A 19,742-nucleotide genomic window follows, 5' to 3' on the forward strand; every position below is an offset into this window, starting at 1 on the left:
GTCAAAAAACACTGAAATTTAATTCTATCAGTTTGTCAAAGAGTTCTCTTCGTCTATATTAGGTGCTTCCTGACGCAGTTAAGCGGTCGTTGCTCGATACGGGCAATTTGACTTGACTTTTAATGTTGTAACTCGAAACTCAAATATTAATGTATTCGCTTTTTTGGGCGATATTTGACAATACAACCGAAGAATTTGAAGATAGATTTTATTCATCTAAATGCTTAGGTATTGGTCACGACTGATATCTTAGGCACTTTCCCATGGCTCACTGACCAAACGAAACTGCAAGTTGTATTATGCTAAACTTCATTTCGTAATGTCCAGATTATGCGAGATGAATAAGTGATGGGTATATCTTTCTCGGTTTAATTGAAATTCAAATTCATGCTTCGGAAATTTATGGGTAATTGGCATTTCGGGGCATTTACTCGAGATTTCGATAGCGATACGTTTTTCTTAATGTCAGAGAGCTGGCTAAAATATATGAGTAAGGGGGGTCTATTGGCCGAAACTATGGCAATTTAGGCCAAGAAAGGTCTGATTTTCGGGATCGAATCGCGTTTTGTTATTTGAATTATTTATAAGAAATTATAAAGCTTATTTACACGTTTCAGGAGGATGAACGAGGATTAAAGATTCCGTTTGTACCAAGTGAGTCAGAGAAGTCCATGATATTCTCATCACGTATAAATAAATTTCGAACACAGTATATCATAGTGACATGTGTTTTCGTGTAAAGAGTGTATGTCGGGTTGCGTAATGGGAGGGCAATATACATATAATGCGTCCGGTATCTTTTTGCCTATAAGCTCATCATCATTTATGGATTAATAACTGGAACGATATTAAGTAGGGGATCCGAATCAATTTTATGTTGCAGAATTCTTTTTGCAATTTTTTGTTGCCTGCGCACTGCATTCAAGTTCAATGATGAAATGGAATATGTTACGTTTGAATGCTCTCACTGTATTTCAAATTTGTGTGGCAATTCTGCCTTCGTCGAAATTTTGCAGTCTCAATGAAACTTCTCCAATTCAATCTTTTTTAGTTTTTACCTTGGTATTAATAAAATGATCTTTGTATAATATCATTTATAAAGAAATCATTGAAGAAAAATGGTTGATGCAACAAAATATCATAATTCATGGTCTTCGAAAGGTAACTTCTAATAAAAAAAATCAATTTGTGTTTAGTATCTACTAAAATATCACGACAACAGCGCGGGTGGTGTAATAATTACAGTATAAAGCAACATCAGTTTCGACATAATTTACGAATATTGTGTGAATACCCACAATCTTCCATTTAGCCGAACATGGCACTATGGATGGAAAATGAAAGGAAGCATGGATATTAAACGATAACCTGAGGCCGTTTATATTAGAGTAGAATGCTAAAGTGCGAAGTAAAATTCGTGTGTATCATGAGTCAATGTATTATAGGTGTATCACATATCGTATTATATTGCACAAAAAATATCTTTTTTCGGACCTAAAGACGTTATTTTATTAAATGTTGTGAGATTTCACCACCATATCATTCTATTAGAGCTAGTAAATCATATAAATTTCTAAATTATAGGATGGTTGAAAAGGCATTAAAAGAAAACAACCTCGTAGGAACGAGATTATTTAATTCGGTGCAGTAATTATTGCAATTACCATTCAATTTAAATCAACAGTTTCTCTTCTTGGAGGCACGTAAAACAAACGATTATTGTCCTTGCCGTGGGTGCGTTCTCACGATACTTTTTACTGCTCTTGAAGATGACGAAGAGACTTTTATAATAAATGAAACACCTCTTTCGTTAAATAGAAAAATTTTATTACACAAGGACTCGCAACGGAGTCCATTCTACACGTAATTTTTTATCGCTTAATAAGTAGGCACAAGTAGTTGGTAAAATCCACAAAGGACGAGTTAAGCACAGTGTTAGAGGGTTGGGTTAGAAGCAACACCTTATTATTATAAAGATATTAAATTATATTGGCATTTCGGTTAAATCGTCAATCATTTCTTATGTATTAGGTTTGCCCATCTTTCGTATTAATTGTTTTATTAAAGGTTTTGAAGATAATTCTTGCTGGGTAGGCTTGGTAGCCAACATGCAACCTATTACTGATCAGTTGAGAAATTTAAAGGAAGTGAAACACCATCAAATAAACTACATATTTATTAAAAAATTAAACTTAAGATATTCAAAACAATGATTATTTTCTTAATTAATAATTAGGTTTCTTTTTCCGATTTTTCTTTATAGTGTATAACTCCTTTGGCAATTAGATCTGGAATTTCAACTGCTAACCAGGGACCCAGCTGAAAAAAGAACCCTTTTATACATTCTATATACGCAATAAATATACTAGTCAATGTAAATAATAAACTATTCACTTAACCATCAATTTTAATTAACATTTTATTATCGCCTACACACTTCCCTGCGAATAATTTACAACTTTGCATTAACTCAATAAACCCATAAATGGATATCAAAATGTTAATGGCTTAATTATTGAAGCAGCAATGTAATGTGACCAATCTCTACAAATTGATTTGTACTTAATTATGAAATGAATATTATGCAATTCTAATTTTTAAATATGTTTTTGGTATTCATCAAGAATTTAAAATTTCCTCAAAAGAATTTTTATCCTGGGAATTTTTACCACTTTTTAATAACTGATGAACACTTACTCCCAGAGCCATTGCATGGCCTATTCCAAATTTAGGCACATTTCTCGCCCACAAAGGTTTAAAATGATCACTAAGACAAATCTTTCCTCCTCGATACATTTTAGCAGTCTTCCCATCCAATTCTGGAAGGGTTATTTCTGGGGCTGTAGTTGGATATGTCACTGGAATCTGTTAAAATCCATCAAATCTTCTAATGGGGCATATGACTTAGTTTACATACATCAAACTCTACATCAAACTCATATTTGAGTTGGTCATGAAAGAACCAACATTTGCCAAACCATCTTGTTCCCTCTTTATTCGATTCTAGGCGGAACCAGTCATTATCTGCAGTTTTATTGTTCTGGACATACTGAAATCAAATTCAAGTGTAATATTTTTCAGGAGGTTTATGAAATAAAGAGTCTATGCCAACATATGGGTTCATTAGAGTGTAATTTTTCCATTAAATAATAGGACCTTCCTGAATTACCTTAATCAAGGACTGATATTCTTCCTTGAGTCTTTCAACCCACAATTCCTTTTCTCTGGGCCCAGCTTTTGTTTTTAAAAGCGGAATGCTACTCAAAGTTTTACGTGTACTTTCGTCTACCATTTTTGTCATTTGTTGTATAACCTCAAATTTCCAAATCGGTCAAAGTCATAGGTGACATTTTAACGTCATTTAATACATGCATACATTCTCTTTTGCACTGAAAGAAAAAATTATATGTCTCAATTGTGTATTATGCATTAAACGAAGATAAAAACTAATTTGAAGGGACCATATGGAAAATGACGTATTTGACATTCATCATAATCAACACTTGACAGATCTTTATCGTAGTAAAAAAGAGAAAATTGTTATTCTGTTTTGTGTAAAATGAGAATGTTGAAAATTGTAAGAAAATCCAATGGCAAATTCGTTTTTTGATTTCGACACTTCTCTGAAAGGTGATTTGGATCCCAAGGTAAGCCGGAAATAGTTTTGGAGCCCTCGAGGGCTCAAAACTGAGTCTAGAGCGTAGCCCCTTAGTTGCCAAATTTTGTATAAATGTCCAGAAGTTAAGGTTCTTTTCTTAACTATTTCCTATACAGATTTGATAAATAAGTTGCTATGATTAATACAGAATTTAAAAGCATTCAGGAAATATTCAGAGAGAGAAGAGGCCCATAACTGAAATTTTCATCCAGGTAACCACAGTATTTGTGCAGCAGTGTGGATCATTATTATTTTGTTATCAGAATTTATATAGGTTTGTGTTCAACAATATGATTTGTAAACCCGTTATTAGAGTTGATTTTCTTATAAATTGTTTTATTGTATCAAAGAAAATACAGCCAGATGTTGGGATAAACTTATTGTCACATTTACTATACTCTTAAGATATGGACAACATTCAAAATATGATTTAAATAATTTATCATATCATAGATGTTTTAGGATTTGTAGAGATAAGCCTAGTTTCAGCTTCTTACACTCTCAAATTGGTTAATCTTATTTGCTTCTTTTAACATACAATTTTTGATAGCTTATATACAATTGCTTCAATATATCACCATGTAAATTTTGGTGGTAAAATATGTGGGTAAAAAATATATTTTATAAGATAAGAAATTTGTTAATACTTAGAATGTCCTACCAGAAAAATTCCTAAGATAATTCTATATCCTTCTGGCATTTATATTATCACATGAAATATTTGAACTAGCAAATACAATTTTGGCAGCAATCCTTTTATACATTTAATCAATGTTTATCACAGAATGGTGAACCACTTTTACCAGAAGATGATGATGGTTTTGAAAATGAAGAAGAGTATGATGCCTTAAATGATGAGACTTTTGGTGCTTGTGTAAATGATGATGATTGGGAGAAGCAACATGAACAATTTGCAATCAATGAGAGTTCAAAGCACAGTGATTCTCTGGGTAAGTTAATGTTTTATGTGGATGTTTCATAAATGTTAAGTATTACGTTTATCTACATGTAATAAATATAAAAAGGTTTGTAATGACATATATTTTTCATTCAAAGGAAAATGTTTTCCTCTGTAGACATAACAAATTTTGCTCTTAAATATTTCAAATGATTGGACAGGAATAATTTCCTGTACCCAACTAGTATTTAGGAAGCTCATGAGTCTAAGTAAATAGCTTTTTTTAGTCCTATAACTATTTTCCATATTTTCTGAATCTTTTATATAATTTTAAATTGAATATTATTTTCAGATGTGTCTCTCTCTCGATTGGGTTTAGAAGACTTATCAGATGATGATAATGATGATGATGATGAAAGTCCCACAGAATTAACATTTCCTAAAGATTCATCAGTTTGGACCTATAACCCTCCTCAAAAAAATGGGGATGTCTTCAATAATTCTGTGCTGTCATCATTACAAAAGGCTTCAAAATCCTTTGTAAGTTGTCAGTTTTGTATGATCATGTTTTAACATACAAATTATGTGATTCAGATTGAGACGCAAACTGCCCAAAATCCTGTTCTTTCCTACTTAAACAGCCATGCAAAAGGCAGTTCTAGCAACAGTGTACCCCCAATAAATTTTCAACTGCAGCCGGGTAAAATTTGCACTGTGGAGGAATTGGAAAAGAATTTGATCAAAAGTTCACAACAACAGAAATTGCCTGTAGATTTGAAAGGAATAGGTAAGTGTAAAAGGGAATAGATTTGATGAATACTTTTTTTTGATGAAAATTCAAGGAAAATCCTGCAGCATCTGAAGAGTTTCACAATACTTAATAATTTATTAAGGTGATTTTTTGTAAATATTACTATCAAAACTGACTGGAAAACTGCATGCCCTGGTTATCATATTTCCAGATTTACACAGTCAGCAACAAAATCATGTTCAACTGAATCAGATTAATCTACAACATGCTCAGGGACAGCAGAGGCCTTTGTTGTCTATGCCTCCTCCTGCGGTTCATCCTTACCATCCAATGTTACAGGTAAACCTACTCTAATACCTAGTTTTGTTTTTCATGATTAAATTATCTGTTTTAGCATCCTGGTGCTAGATTGCCGCCTCCCGGCTTACCTCCTTTAAGTAAGTGGTTAAAGAAAGAATTTGCAATTTTCACTTTCAGTAATTGAGTATGTACCTTGCATAAAAAAAGAAAATACTTCAGGGATATTTGAAAAGTTATTTGTGGAGTTTTTTAGAACGCTTCAAAAATAGGACAAATTTAATAAATGTCTTATTTTCTTAATAGATCTGCCACCTCCGAATATGCGGCATTTGCCCCCTATGAATCATCCAATGATGCACCCGGGATTTAGAATGATGCCTCCTCATCATCATATGATGCATCCTAATGGTCCTCCAGGGTACCCCTATCCACTACCGGTGAGTATCGAAAAGAATTATTAATATAGGCTTATAATTTGACCCATATTTTTTATCACCTTTTTTTACTTTTCACAAGTAGTACCTTGTGGCATTTACACGCACTGTTAAAGCCTCAGAAATGATATTAAAAGACCCTGATTTTCTGCATTCTTCATTAACTACGCGATAAACACGTAAGATTAGCAAGTCGGCGCTTTTTCTTTCCTATGTTTTCTTAGAATTTTATACGCGAGATAGAAAAAATATTAAGATTTCAATACTAACCAGATAGATTTAATTAATTGATGTTATATACTTATGTGTTTATTCAAGTGTTCATAGTAATTAGCCAAAACGTACAAACATCAATAGCTCAGAGGTCATATTGGTGACACCCATCTCGAAATTTGTAGTTTAAGGCGAAAGTTCTTTAATTTGCTGAAATTTGTATTGTTGCCACTGTTAAAAGTATTCACGACAAGATGCAAAACGATCATATTTCCACAGGTCTTTAGATAGTAACATACAATTTTTTCCCAAACCAGGTAAATCACCCATTTAATTATCCTCCTCCACCTCCCCATGGGATCGTGGGTCAGCAAATAATAGGACCGTCTAGACCTCATCCTATGCAACAGCAGCAATATTCGCCTCAAAAGCAACAGCAGCAACAATATCAGCTCAATCTCGGCCAGAGAGTGCGGCATGATAGCGGAAGCAGTAGGTAAGAATTGCACATTTTTTTCTAAATTCAAAAATTCATATTTCGGTCAAAAAATGTTTAGTAATCCGAAATTTAGGTATAGCAATAGAGATCAACACGAGCAACCAAACAGAGACGAATATGCAGGCTTGATGACGCCTAAAGATAAGCAATGGCTTCTGAACATTCAAATGATTCAGCTTAACACTGGAACTCCGTATTTCGATGATTATTATTATACTGTATGTTATAATTCTCTCTAAAGAACTTTTTTCATTATCTTTTCAATCTAATGCAGATCTACAAAGAGCGGAAATCGAAAAGTAACAAAGAAAATATCCACAACAATGACAGGAACAATAAATTCCAAAGGCAGAGGAGGAATAGTGAGAGGCAAGAAAACAATTTAACTCCTAGAGTGTATACACCGTTGCAGTTTGAGAATTCTTTAGGGAAATTACAGGTAAGTTAACATATATGTAAAGTTCGTTTATATGAGCGAAAATTGTAGTGCGGCTCAGTGACTGCTCCAAGGAAGATAATTGATATGGACGTAGTTCAGCCCGATAAAGAACAAGAATTGCCTCCTCCTTCAAGAGACTCTAAGAAGACAAAACAGTATCTTTTGGAGCTTGAGGCTCTGTACTCACTCTTGCTGAAAGCTGAAGATATCAACAATCCATTGTATCTAAGTAACATGGAGAAGTTACGGGAGATGAAGCAGAAACAAAGGTATTTTTTGAATACTTCATCTACAGATGTCTTAATGAATTTCCTTAGGTTAAGAGAGTTGGAACAAGCGACAACTCCAGAACAAAAACAGGAAGTTCTTAGACTGTTTAAGTTGGAAAGCGAACCGGTGGTCGAAAACGAACTGGACTACATTAATAGAATTTTAAGCGGATTTGTTCAAGAGGACAAGTTCTCTAGTTTCCTTAATATAAGGAAAGGAAAGGTATTAACTTGGTGATTAAAATTGCATTTTCCTGATTTGGTTTATGTTTTCTAGATGCTATTATTAAGGCTGTTACCCTATTTGTCTTTGGAAAACTTCGGGACACAACTTTTAGATATATGGAGTAAGGTTTTGTTGAGTTTACCTTTGAATGGTCGCAGGGATACGGCCGGGGATACGTTGTTGCCCAAACTTTATCCACATTTTAAAAAGTAAGTAGGTAATAGTAAATTTTTTTGTTATTTTACCGATTCTCTAATTTCACTTGATCACAAAGGTCGACGGAACTTTTAGACACGTTAACTCTTGCAGAGTTTTTTTTTTGGAAAAGTGGGAAGCTAAAAGAAAACGTAAACTATTAACAAATTTTTCATACCCCAAAACACAATATTTATTACTCAAAACATATACCATTATATTAACTTGCGATTGGATTAACAAAAGCATTCATTTTCTGAAAGTTATGTTTAAACATGTTAATGTTTCTCTTAGCCGCATACACCCTGTCCAAATTACCGATAAAAAGCAAAATAGCAGACAATATATTGGGTTCTCTCGGAAGGATTAATCTTGACGTTGAAGTTTCCACAATCTCGGGTACCCAAAGTACAAAAAAGGCTACAATACATTTGTTCATATTCAGGCTCCAGTTGTCTTTCGGCATTTTAACTGCTCTAATCTTTGAATAGAACAGGACGGCAAAAAAGGATAATATTGGTACAAAAACATCGAATATTTTTGTGTAGGTTTCGTTACCTTGGCACTGAGTAGTCATATTGGTTATTTTAGAGTTATAAAAGTATTGCTTTCTTACTATGGGCATATTAGAGTGTTTGTGCTCGTCTTGGAACTTATTAATCACGCTGTACACATTGCGTAATATGCGATCAATTTCATTGTCTTGGTTCTTAATTAATAGCTCGGGCTTAATGTCGGATCTTGTGTTGTTAAAGTCTGGCAGCATGGACAAATCCGTCTTTGCCTCATTGATTGAAATCTGAGGCTGCATTGCAAGGTACAATAAGCCCACTAACAGTGCAGGTAACAGTAGCATGCTCGAGCATTTTCCTGCAGTCGATAGTATCGGCTGAAATTTAACAATATAATTATCCTGACAGTTCAATTCGCGTTGCGAGGAAGTGTTTTTCACGGTAAAAACGTCGAGGTTTGGGGAAGCACTGCTGATGCTCTCTGCATCAAACAGAGGCCCCACAGGGGCGGCGCTTTGGCTGGAAATTTCGTCAACAATTTTTTCTCCAAACGATGCGGATGCCTGAGACTCAGACTCAGATTTGTTAGAGGTTTCAGGTTCGAGTTTGAGTGTCTCTTCAGGGGGCTGTACCCACATGTGGCAGGTGTTTATAAGCGAGAGAGCACTTGTGATGAAGGAGTACACTGAAAAAGGACTGAAATGTTTTATGTCACCAAAACTGACAATTAGTTTCGGATGAAGCGTCTAACATTTTGAATATCATTATTCCTTAAGAGTGAAATAGCTTCCCCTTTGCTTCATCCCAAACGTTTCTTTGTTGATTAGTTTACCCAATAGTGCCTGATACAAGAAAATCCTTAAGAAGCAGTTTTGATTCTCCAATACGTCTTTATCTGCTAAATTTTTAAACATCTTGCGATTAATATTTCGGCCGTTTTCACCCTGATGTTCCTGTATTGTTTTAAAGGTGTTTTTCACTAGCTGATGGTATTTTTGCATAAATTCCTGAACATTGTTTTTGTTATTTCTCGTTCCCTCAATCTCATTACTGTGTTCCAACAGAGATGGGTCTTCAGTCTATATATTTGACATTATTAAATGGATTAAATTCAATAAAACCAACTTACGTCTACTGAATAAAACACGGGGGTTTCCGCATCTTCTATCATGGTCTCATTAATAATTGCAAGATCTTCAATATTATTTACAAATCCTACTTCATCTGCCCGATTATAACTTCGCGATAAAATTACCGCACTACACAAATAGAACACTCCGAGCAAAATTGTGGCTAAACTCTCGAAAATCAGAATCCATAAGTTGGTGCTCTTTAAGCTGGTCTTAGATTTATGTAAAAAGTAGAGAAAGGTGAAAATGCCTGTGGGCAACAAAACCCCGGCAGTGAGCGCGTATATTTCAAACATTGCAATGTTCACTGATGACTAAGGCGGTTTAGCAGTCGCGACAAATAAGCCCTCATATATTGTAACTGTAAGCTGAACTTGTTTATAATATGGAATAGGGGCCAAGATTTGATAAGAAGTTATGAATATGGGAATAACTGTTTTCTGGAGGATGTGGGGGTCTTATATGAAAAACACTACGCAACTTACTGCGTACTGCAATTTTGCTGAAAATTAGTTATTTATTTCTATAACTTATTTAATCCTATTTTATATTTGTCTTTTTCCTATTTCAGATTCGTTCAAACGTGCACAATGTCAGATATTATAGACATGATAACCGGATTAGTTGAAGAAGTGAAACAGGAAAACAACAGGAGTACACCTCTGAGCCACGCTGGGAAGGCTCCGCTTTACTTCGTCGTGCTTAATAGAGTAAGTTGTGAGGATTTTTACTGTAATATTTTGATAATTCTGCGACAATTTTTATAGTTTGGAGTGTCAGCACTGGTGTGTCTTTTTCTCAGAGCAGAAACCATATTCTCCACTGTAGATCCCACAGAAAAACAACACAACGACTGGACAAACTTCCTCATATCTTGGGCAAAACATGCGGAAAGTGTCAGCAAGGTACCAGTACCCTTAGAGGGGATCTCTTCGGAGATTTTCAGAAAACACGCTGATAGGTTTAAGCTATTGACTGTGGATAAGAAGGCCACGTTAGAAAAATATTTCGTAGACGTGCATCATATTCATTAACTGATTTTATTGGTTAAGATTAAGCTGTTTTAGCTTTCTGGAGATTACTATATACAAGGTGTTTCACATCCAAGCACCTCGTATATGGGGTTACAATTGCTGTGCTGTTCGCGATGTTTTTATTACAAAATTTGGTTTTAATATTGTGATTGAAGAGTGACAATGGTTATGGAAAGTTTCTGTTAGGTTTGTTGAATTTTGGCAACAAATCTGGTACAGTTTGCTGCCAAATGTTGATTTAAACTGACCTTGTTTTTTTTTTGCAAAAGGATAATAGGAACTAGAATTTATCAATCGTTCCTTGAAAGCGAGATTAATTGAAACCTCGCCATTTTAATTTATGGGAGTTATATCTTAAGTGTAAGTTTTCGTTACAAAATAATTTTTAAATACCAGACAAAGGTCCCATAAACTATGTTTTCAAGTTATAGAATGGTTTTTGCCTAAACATCTGATCAGCCTTAAAGGAATGCAGATTGATAATTTCTATGGGATGATTCACGTTACTAACCACGTATCTGAGGCTTTGGTGTCATGACAGCAGACCCGAACGAGAATTTGAAAAATATGTGTTCAATTCAATTAGATTATGTGGTTTTTGTTCGCATGACTCGTATAAACATGCCAGTTTAAATCAGGTTTGATATGAGTGGAAGTAAAGAGGCACTCAATGTTTTTTACTACCGTTCTTAATTAACGTTTTCCTGGACATATTTATGTGGGGAAAATTCGTATTTTCCCGTTTAGAACTTCAATAGTCATTAAAATATATTTGTTGGTACTAGAAAAAATTGTTCTTAACTCGTGCAAAAAGTGTCTTTCTTGCGCTCGATTACTTGCCGGACTTCGCTGTGTCGTTCCGGCAGCTGCAATCGCGTAAGGGAAAGTATCACTTTTCGCATTAGTATCAATTTTTCCTATGCGCAGAATACCACTTTCCGAATAGGAAAATAACTACACCAAGATGTACAGGTGCGGCACTAATTTGTTCAAATTATAGTTTGCTTAAATTTCCAAAATTTCTTTATATCTGCCTTGCATACACAAAAATCATCTTGAAAGTCTTCTTCTTGAAGTCATATATGTGGGATCCTTTATAAAAAAAAAATTTTAATTAACACAAATTTGTGTTATTATGTTTTATTACGTGTTTTTTTCGATTGGCTTTATGTAGATATATGAAAGAAATGTGATTTCATTGGTTAAATAACGTAAACTTAATATTGTTTTATTAATAAATATTCAAAGCCCGATGTGCTCTCTCCGGGACGATTCAAGGACGTATAATCTGATTTAAAAAAATCAAATTCGTAGGTACTCGATGTGTTTTAAATGCGAGAGCAAATCGGGCTTGCAGCAATTCCCAGCCGCGAAAATATATATGTTTTTAGCAGCGTCTTGGGAACATCGTCTTCAATATTTACGTAAGGTTATCTATTTTTTTACGTTTAGGTAATTTGAAGATATCGAAATATGTTGATAGAATATCGTCTTTTTATTATGATCGCTTATTTTAAATCTAAGTAGAAATAAGTAATGTCTGAGCAGATAATAAAAGGAGAAGATTAGATTTAAATCAAGGATTGGTCTGGTTCCTAACACATTACGATTAAACTTCCTCGACGGCAGAAACATCTTTGACCGAATCAAAACGCCGGATATATATTGCTTGAATATATCTTTAATACTCTTAATACTGATTCAACATATACAGTGCAGGTTTTTATCTTAATTGTTGTAGAAAACTAAAGCTTTCAAACATAAATACAAAACACGCTAATTTACAAGGTTAAAGCCTTTAAACCATTAAAGGCGCCGTTGGTTGATTTAAATTAATAAATTAGCAAAATGAAAAGGTGTTTTGGGAGGATTAAAAACCTTTTCCGCACCATTCCACAAAAGCAGTCGTTGGTGGTCAATATCTCAGTAAAAATTGAATTCAGAATATCGATTTCCATACAATGTTTTATCAAGAAATTTTCAGATTTTTTAATTTGTAGTTTTGTATGGCCGATTTTTATTTGCTCAATTTGTCCGATCCTTCCCGATTGTAGTCCGTCGATGGAAGAAATGTATCTGTCGAGCCGCAACATTCGTCAAACACGTGGTCATATTGACGGTTCATTACAAAATATAAATGTTTAAAACTTTTTTACAATCGAAAATTAATGAGAAAACAAAAAAAGAAGTTTCAAATATTTTCCGAGCACCGTTAGATAATTTAACCGCATGAGAAAAAACGCTTTTCTACGTTTATACATTGAACTGCGGTTTCGATTTCAGAAATTAATGATTTGTAAGTTTTTAATCCGCATTATTTCAAAGAAAACGAAAACACAAATATCAAACACACGAAAACTTTACACATCGAAATTCGAACGCTTCCTTATGAACTAATATTGGAAATACAAAAATATTTCGTTACACTCTTAGAACACCATGAGATCCTTACGGTTAACAGTTAAATCATCGCAGGCGCAGACGCCTCATCCGAGAGATTTCATTGAATAGGAGGGTTTTTACAGATTCTAATGTTCTTATTTTTATGCTAATGGCCTTTAGAGAGATTATTTTTTCTTTAAAAAATAGTAATTGACAGAGTTCATCATTTCGATCCATAGATGGGGCGTTCGCGAGAATTGTTAACTGGCAAAAACGTTAACTATTGCAGTTTTATACTAATTCTCACTTAAGTCTAAAGTTTGTGTAAACTTGCGTCATATTGGTAAGAAAATATTTTAAGGATCGGACTGCAAAAAGCGGCTTTAGGATTAATTGAATGGATGCTACATCAGTTTAAGCATTTTTAAGCCTGATATATATACAGGGTGTCCCAGAATGAAGGGATCAATGCTTACATATTCCTTGGTCAAAATTATGTCGATTCATGGTGATATACTTATATACGAAATTGTCTCCTGGAGATATAAGCTCTTAAAGTCTCACTTTTTTTTTAAGTTTTGCAGATAAGTCCAAAACGGCTAAATGGATTGCTACGAAATTTGGTGTATAATCTTTCTGCTTCTCGGGGCACATCCGACGGGGCTTATTATGGTAAAATCATCAGGGGTAGTGGTTAACTGCTACAAAGTCGAATGTTAAATACACCAGAACTTTTTTTAATTGTTCATGCAGACGGTTGGTTTTTTTTAAATGAAATTCCCGGTCAGTTACGCAACTTTTTTTAAATCTCTTATTGAATTTTGATTTGGAGCCTCCATCCAGGAAACTACCCCTGGTAGTTTTGCCATAATAAGCCCCGTCGAATGTGCCCCGAGAAGCAGAAAGATTATATACCAAATTTCGTAGCAATCCATCTAGCTGTTTTCAACTTACCTACAAAACTTAAAAAAAAAGTGAGACTTTAAGAGCTTGTATCTCTAGAAGGAGACAATTTCGTATATAAGTATATCACCATGAATCAATATATTTTTGATCAAGGAATATGTAAGCGTTGACTCCCTCATTCTGAGACACCCTGTGTGTGTGTGTGTGTGTGTTTATATATATATATAGAGAGAGAGAGCGCGAGAGAGAGAGAGAGGTTTTCCTGGATTTCAAGTGTTCCAACTTGATTTCACCTATAAAGTGAAGATAGGTGTTTCTCTGTTTTCGTTGCTGAGGGGCGTCTTTTAGTTACCAATATCACGCAAAGGACGTACGAAAAATAATCAAAATCCAGTAAATTTCAGCCAAATTCCATGAGTAACTTCTGCCTACTGACTATTATTATTATTATTACGTACTTAGGCGATAAGTTCTAAATAAAATTAACCTACGGCTATCACAATACTAAAAACTTATTACTTTTAACATAGGCCTCACTCTCGTTAAAACTTAGGCCTCAAATCATAAAAAAATCTACAAACTTACTTAATACAAAAGAAGTCTATTTTTCTTTGATATAATTAAGACTAGGTGGGGTGCTGTTCGCGGTAGATTTTTTTAAATTATTAACTTTGTCTGAAATTAAAAATCCTGCAAAACGAAAAGGGTTAATATCGGAATGTAATGGGCGTCGAACTTACCATTTGATTGACTAGTAAAATTCACAAGCGCATTGCTCTTTTTCGTATATTACAAGGGAGTTTCCTTTCGCCAGTGAAAACTGTTCGTCTTTGATGCCGGATTCGCGCCAGAGGCCGATTTTCTTAGATTGGCAGCCGCCGAATCTAACCCGTTTTTTACGTTGGCGACTAATCGAAGCGCCGGATTCGTCACTATTCCGTTACGTTTCGATTTTTGATTGCTGAAACAATTTTCCCTTCAAATCCACCCACAATTGAAACCCGAAACGATATATTGTTCCACGAATAACTAAAATGGCACTTTTTGTCTTCGAGGAAACAGTTTACCAAACGAGGCGAAATCGAATTTTATGAAGTTTTCAAATTACAAAATATGATTTTCGATGGATATCAACATTGCCAACCGCACACACTCTGCTATGATAGTGTACGATCTTATTAGAGGTAACTTTGCATACACCAAACAAACAAGAATGTCAATAATCACCGTCAAATTTTTGTCTCTGAGACAAAAATTCAAGTTATTGAATTTTTTTACTTTTGTTTATTACTGCGGTCCCTTTTACCTTTGTTTATTATTGATTTCCTTCTCGTGCTTTTCTTTATCTTTTCCAAAGACCGAGCTCCCAGAATTTCCTAAAATAATTCGCATATGGGTGTCTCGAGCGAAATGTGTATCAGGAGCTTTGCTGAAGTTGTTGTGCCTCAATACCGGCTGATAAATATTCATTGCGCCTAAAAAAAATCAGTTAACAATACATTATCATAAATTAAAAATTCAATGTTTACCAAAAGCGTTATTCGAATTGTCATGAACCGGACTTAAAGGCGGTGATGCGTAGATTGGACTTTGAGGCTCGCTTTGAAGAGGCGAGAGGAGTTTGCTGAGAGGTCGCGTTTTGCCGCCTCTCGTGCATTGTTGCAATTGTTGCGTGAATGACATTGGCTGCCAAGTGACAATATTTTTTTTTAATTCAAGATATTAAGTAGTGATAATTAGAGTTTCGGTACCTGTGAGTTTTGAGGAGTTTCTCTTTGCCTATCGCCGTGTCGACTGGAATGACTTGATCCCGTCAAGTTCGAACTCGATTTGGAATTGGAGCTGTGATTTCCTAAAGAAACCATAGATCTCCTCTGGTGGTCCGTCCAATCTCCACCACCTACAGGATACAGTATCGCTGAAGAGGGTTTCGTTTCAGCGGTCGATGCTACAAGAAACACTGTTTAGTTATTTTATATGTTCCGCACATCGCACAAGCCTGAAAATGATTTAACAGCAGATACTACATATTTCACATACTTACTTGAAGCTATCGAATTGGCGCTACTGCTGGTATGCGCGGTGGACAAGTTGACCTTATGGGATTTTGCGTTGTATTCTTCTAATAGCCGAACGACTCCTCTGTGTCCTGATTTAGCGGCAACCCTTAAAGCATTTCGTCCACATGCATCAGAATGATTGGGATCAGCTCCATGGTCCAAAAGAGCTATCACACATTGTTCGTGACCTTCTTGGGCAGCGATCCCTAAAAAGAATAATAATTATTGTGGGTTCATTTCATTCATTAATTAGTCAAATTTTAACTTTCAACAAATCAATGTATTATTTTTGGAATTTTTCAAAAATGATCAATAATTATCGTTGCTCTTATCAAACGTACCTAACGCTGTGGCTCCTTGATTGCATGTGTGATCGGGCAATGCCCCGTGCTCCAGCATCAACTTGACAATATCACTATGACCTTGCCAACTAGCTGAATGCAGGGCCGTCCTATTTTCTAAATCGCATGCATCTACTTGTGCTTTTCCGTAGGTTAAAAGAAGGGATACCATCTCGGTGTGTCCTTGCCAAGCTGACACATGCAACGGAGTTCGACCCTAGGCAAAAAACTTCGAGGTGATGCACTTTTTTAAAAACAGTCTTACCTCCAAATCTCGAGTTTCAACGTCCGCACCCTGCTGTATGAAATATTTAGACATAGCTAGTCGATTATCTAGTGCTAAAACATATAGAGTACTCCTGCCATCCGCGTCCTTGGAGTCCATATCGGCATTGCTCGCAATTAGGATTTGCACGATGTCGTAGTGACCCTCGAGGGCAGCCAACCTAAAAGCTGAATTTGCAATAACGCTCGAGATTCTAGGTGAAACTGGACCTTAAGGCTGTTTTGCCGTCATGGGGTCTCTGATCAACAGGCGCGTTGTATTTATTCAGAAACATATTCACTAAACTCGTGTGACCACCTTGCGATGCTAAAGTGAGCGCCGCTTTGCCTTCATTGTCAGTCTCATCGATTCTCGCTCCCGCTTCCAATAATGCTTCACATACCTCCTGGTGGCCTAAAAAAAATAGACGATTTTAAACAAAGCTGTTTTGGTCAAGTTCGGAAGTATTTGGTAAAATGAATCTCAAAAACACCAAATTTACAAAAAGTGAATCATTATCGATTTACTAACAATCAATACCTTCGAATGCTGCATAATGCAGCGGCGTCCATCCAGAATTGTCCCTATGTTGTTCGTCTAGTCCTCTGTCGAGCAGCTGACGCACGACTTCTACGCAACCTAATGATTTTAGGACTTTTAATGATAATGCAGGATAATTGGGAGTTAATAAAATGTAAGGGAGTTTCCTTGCCTTGCGCAGCTGCTACGGACAATACAGTTCTCCCTTCCGAGTCCATGGAATCGATAGCACAGCCCCAGAAAAGCAGCAAAGCCACCACCGGTGCATGTCCCATACTGGCGGCCGCCCACAGCGGAGATCTGCCGCTGTTGTCGCAATGATCCACGTCGGCCTCGTTTTCCAGGAGGAGCTCACACACATCCCTAAAGATAAAAATCAGGTTAAATTTTGTCAATAGGAATGAGAATTTATTTACCTGTGCCCCTCGAAAGACGCAACCAACAGAGGAGTCATGCCTTCCTTGTCTTTATGATCAACGGTGGCCCCCCTTTCCAGAAGAGTTGAAACGACACTCACACCTATGAGAATCATTTAGTAAGGCCTTTTTACAGTTTGCGATTTATTTAGAAATTGCAGCAATTTTTATTGAATTCATGGTAATTTCCGGCGAAACAATAAGTTGCTGCATTTTCTTCGTCTTTCTCAAATACTCAAAATCAACGCACTTAATCGGCGGAATTTCAAGTCGGTCATGACGATCCAGTGCGTGATGACACACTGAAACAGTACCTGGAGTTCTTGGAGCGCACAATGCAGCTACAGACAAAGCAGTACGTCCATCTGCATCGGCATGATTAATATCAGCGCCGTAATCTAAGAGATGATCAACGATTTCACTGTGTCCCATATAGGCGGCTGCGATTAAGGCCGTTCGACCCTGAAACAAGTTTATGAAACTTAGAAACGTGTCATTTGATTTATAACTGAAAGATTTACTTCGTGATCCGTAAGATTGACATTTGCTCCGTGTTGCAGCAAAATTCTGACTATTTCCTCGTGACCGCTCCAAGCTGCAGCTCTCAGGGCGGTTCTGTTCTCGGCATCCACGCTGTCAAGTTGACAGCCGTGTTGTACAAGAAGATCTACCACCTACACAAGACAGTTCATAAAAAAATACGTTCTTCTTACAGGAGAACAATTATAGAGTATTGGGTTCATATGCAGATCACCCTGTATTTTCATTCAATACACAGGGGGATCTAAAAAATCAGTTCATCACTAGGACACAGGGCGATAAAGTTTTGTTGATTTTGGTGGGTTGCTGTGTGAATTTTTTTGTCAGAGATCTAATTTAGTGCACATTCCCGATAGTTTTTCCGGAAATTATTTGCAGCTGGTGGTACATCATTATAATCTAAAGCTCATTTTGGTATTGAAATTAGTCGAAATTAGATCATTCCTCCTAAGAGTGTCCAAACCCAGTAACACCGAGAAACCAGTAAAATTATAATTACTTTAACTGTGCTTGATGTTAACTTACTTCTGTATGTCCACCCCAAGCTGCGGCTCTTAACGGTGTCCAACCATCTATGTCGGCTTGGTCGGCATTTGCTCCAGAGTCCAGCAGTACCTAATGACCAAACCAATACCTTTACACTGCTCACACTAATCGACTCGCACAATATGCCTGCTTTGCAATAAGAAAAAATGTCAGTTTTTTATTTTCACGCGACGAATTTAAAAGTTCTCTTTAGAAGTTAAAAGAAGTACGAAGTCGTTTAAATGACATGTGTTTTAGACAACATTTCAAGCAAGAATCAAGTGAGGACCTGACGGAATTTTCCAAAGAAGTTTGAAAGTCCGCGAAATTCGAACGTTCACTGATCGGGAATCATTTCCCTAAACAAAATGTTTACGAAAATTTCAATCTTCTGAAATCACTAAAAGTAACCGGAAAATGACAGCGAATCGAAAGCCACTTACTTAGGAATTTAATGAATTTTTTTCTGATTTTAAGTCAACCACACCTAACTCGAATGTTCGAAGAAAATTTGAATCTCCGGGACTTGCTAGAAGTGCTATCCCAAAAACCTGAGTGAATTGTAGGTCCACATAATATGAAATATAGAATTTGGAGAATTTTCTATTTATTTTACGATTTCCAAAGGCTCATAGAGCGTAAGAAACGATTAAAAATGACTTGTCAAGCTCTCTATGATTCTCCATTACGATTTTCGTACACCACACGCAGTGGAACCGATACGCGAGCATCGATAATGCTAACGGACGTGTCGATACTACATACCTCCATACCGTAATTATAGAGATTGGTTCTTAGGTCGTGGTCCTTTGTGTAATGAGAAACAAAATTCCTCAGAACGTGTTCAACATATTTATAGACATTCCAACGCTGATGGCCTTTTGATCACAATATACCAAACATTCGCGTGCTGTTAGTGTGAGGGGGCGTATTTGGTCTAACGGGGGCTAGAAGACCGCATGCCAACCGACCATGTGCAATTTTTCAGGGATGCTTTTAATTTAAACGATTATAGAGTTTGCGGTGTAGAGCAGACGCTCAGCCCACCGTCACGACAATCTGCGGACACTGACAAGTTGTTGTCGGTACTTTCCGGGACATCACAAACCCCATATACTATCAGAAAGATCTAAGAACGCTGCCACGTTTGAACGTAGTAAGGGCGTGCAATAATTCAGGTTTATTAGAGGACATTTATGGGCCTGGACG

General features: G+C 36.0%; 4 protein-coding genes across 6 annotated transcripts in view; 1 reads left to right on the forward strand and 3 right to left on the reverse strand.

The window, feature by feature from the left end:
- Positions 1–2,158: 2,158 nt before the first annotated feature.
- On the reverse strand, positions 2,159–3,327 carry Ufc1 (Ubiquitin-fold modifier conjugating enzyme 1). Its single transcript, XM_066292572.1, has 4 exons — positions 3,170–3,327; positions 2,918–3,049; positions 2,698–2,865; positions 2,159–2,319 (listed from the first exon to the last, which is right to left on the reverse strand). Exons 1-4 carry the CDS (start codon positions 3,299–3,301, stop codon positions 2,233–2,235), a joined length of 519 nt encoding a protein of 172 aa, XP_066148669.1. The 5' UTR covers positions 3,302–3,327; the 3' UTR covers positions 2,159–2,232.
- A 181-nt stretch (positions 3,328–3,508) lies between these two features.
- Positions 3,509–12,134, forward strand: Patr-1 (Protein associated with topo II related - 1). Its single transcript, XM_066293223.1, has 15 exons — positions 3,509–3,647; positions 4,443–4,608; positions 4,909–5,096; positions 5,151–5,343; positions 5,519–5,646; positions 5,702–5,744; positions 5,911–6,044; positions 6,572–6,750; positions 6,827–6,971; positions 7,028–7,192; positions 7,241–7,461; positions 7,510–7,684; positions 7,739–7,896; positions 10,096–10,234; positions 10,292–12,134. The coding sequence occupies exons 1-15, from the start codon at positions 3,591–3,593 to the stop codon at positions 10,556–10,558; spliced, it is 2,358 nt and encodes a 785-aa protein (XP_066149320.1). The 5' UTR covers positions 3,509–3,590; the 3' UTR covers positions 10,559–12,134.
- Positions 8,059–9,991, reverse strand: LOC136345170 (uncharacterized). Its single transcript, XM_066293224.1, has 3 exons — positions 9,524–9,991; positions 9,227–9,473; positions 8,059–9,079 (listed from the first exon to the last, which is right to left on the reverse strand). The coding sequence occupies exons 1-3, from the start codon at positions 9,818–9,820 to the stop codon at positions 8,103–8,105; spliced, it is 1,521 nt and encodes a 506-aa protein (XP_066149321.1). The 5' UTR covers positions 9,821–9,991; the 3' UTR covers positions 8,059–8,102.
- An 85-nt stretch (positions 12,135–12,219) lies between the features above and the next one.
- The window catches only part of LOC136345167 (ankyrin repeat domain-containing protein 50), a 33,503-nt gene continuing 25,980 nt past the window's right edge, over positions 12,220–19,742 (reverse strand). For all 3 annotated transcript variants that reach the window (XM_066293222.1, XM_066293220.1, XM_066293221.1), the window contains 15 exons: positions 18,534–18,623; positions 17,990–18,142; positions 17,783–17,930; positions 17,469–17,571; positions 17,225–17,415; positions 17,053–17,151; positions 16,743–16,926; positions 16,513–16,693; positions 16,248–16,464; positions 15,891–16,112; positions 15,598–15,794; positions 15,376–15,532; positions 15,153–15,321; positions 14,587–14,807; positions 12,220–14,536 (listed from right to left, as the gene is read on the reverse strand). In XM_066293222.1, the coding sequence (XP_066149319.1) occupies positions 14,636–14,807; positions 15,153–15,321; positions 15,376–15,532; positions 15,598–15,794; positions 15,891–16,112; positions 16,248–16,464; positions 16,513–16,693; positions 16,743–16,926; positions 17,053–17,151; positions 17,225–17,415; positions 17,469–17,571; positions 17,783–17,930; positions 17,990–18,142; positions 18,534–18,623 (2,283 nt within the window). In that variant the 3' untranslated portion in view covers positions 12,220–14,536; positions 14,587–14,635. The remainder of the gene's footprint in view (positions 14,537–14,586; positions 14,808–15,152; positions 15,322–15,375; positions 15,533–15,597; positions 15,795–15,890; positions 16,113–16,247; positions 16,465–16,512; positions 16,694–16,742; positions 16,927–17,052; positions 17,152–17,224; positions 17,416–17,468; positions 17,572–17,782; positions 17,931–17,989; positions 18,143–18,533; positions 18,624–19,742) is intronic.

Source organism: Euwallacea fornicatus, chromosome 18, assembly GCF_040115645.1.
Source record: "Euwallacea fornicatus isolate EFF26 chromosome 18, ASM4011564v1, whole genome shotgun sequence".
NCBI lineage: Eukaryota > Metazoa > Arthropoda > Insecta > Coleoptera > Curculionidae > Euwallacea > Euwallacea fornicatus.

Excerpts from the sequence above, each read along its gene's own strand:
- Ufc1 (XM_066292572.1), bottom strand. The coding sequence starts at position 3,301 with ATGACAAAAATGGTAGACGAAAGTACACGTAAAACTTTGAGTAGCATT. Across the intron at positions 3,050-3,169 it reads AATATCAGTCCTTGATTAAG|TATGTCCAGAACAATAAAAC; the intron begins GTAATTCAGGAA and ends ATTTGATTTCAG. Across the intron at positions 2,320-2,697 it reads GCCATGCAATGGCTCTGGGA|CTGGGTCCCTGGTTAGCAGT; the intron begins GTAAGTGTTCAT and ends TTCTTTTTTCAG.
- Patr-1 (XM_066293223.1), top strand. The coding sequence starts at position 3,591 with ATGGCAAATTCGTTTTTTGATTTCGACACTTCTCTGAAAGGTGATTTG. Across the intron at positions 5,097-5,150 it reads AAAAGGCTTCAAAATCCTTT|ATTGAGACGCAAACTGCCCA; the intron begins GTAAGTTGTCAG and ends TATGTGATTCAG. Across the intron at positions 6,972-7,027 it reads TCGATGATTATTATTATACT|ATCTACAAAGAGCGGAAATC; the intron begins GTATGTTATAAT and ends AATCTAATGCAG.
- LOC136345170 (XM_066293224.1), bottom strand. The coding sequence starts at position 9,820 with ATGTTTGAAATATACGCGCTCACTGCCGGGGTTTTGTTGCCCACAGGC. Across the intron at positions 9,474-9,523 it reads CCGTGTTTTATTCAGTAGAC|ACTGAAGACCCATCTCTGTT; the intron begins GTAAGTTGGTTT and ends TCAAATATATAG. Across the intron at positions 9,080-9,226 it reads CTTGTATCAGGCACTATTGG|TGTACTCCTTCATCACAAGT; the intron begins GTAAACTAATCA and ends GTCCTTTTTCAG.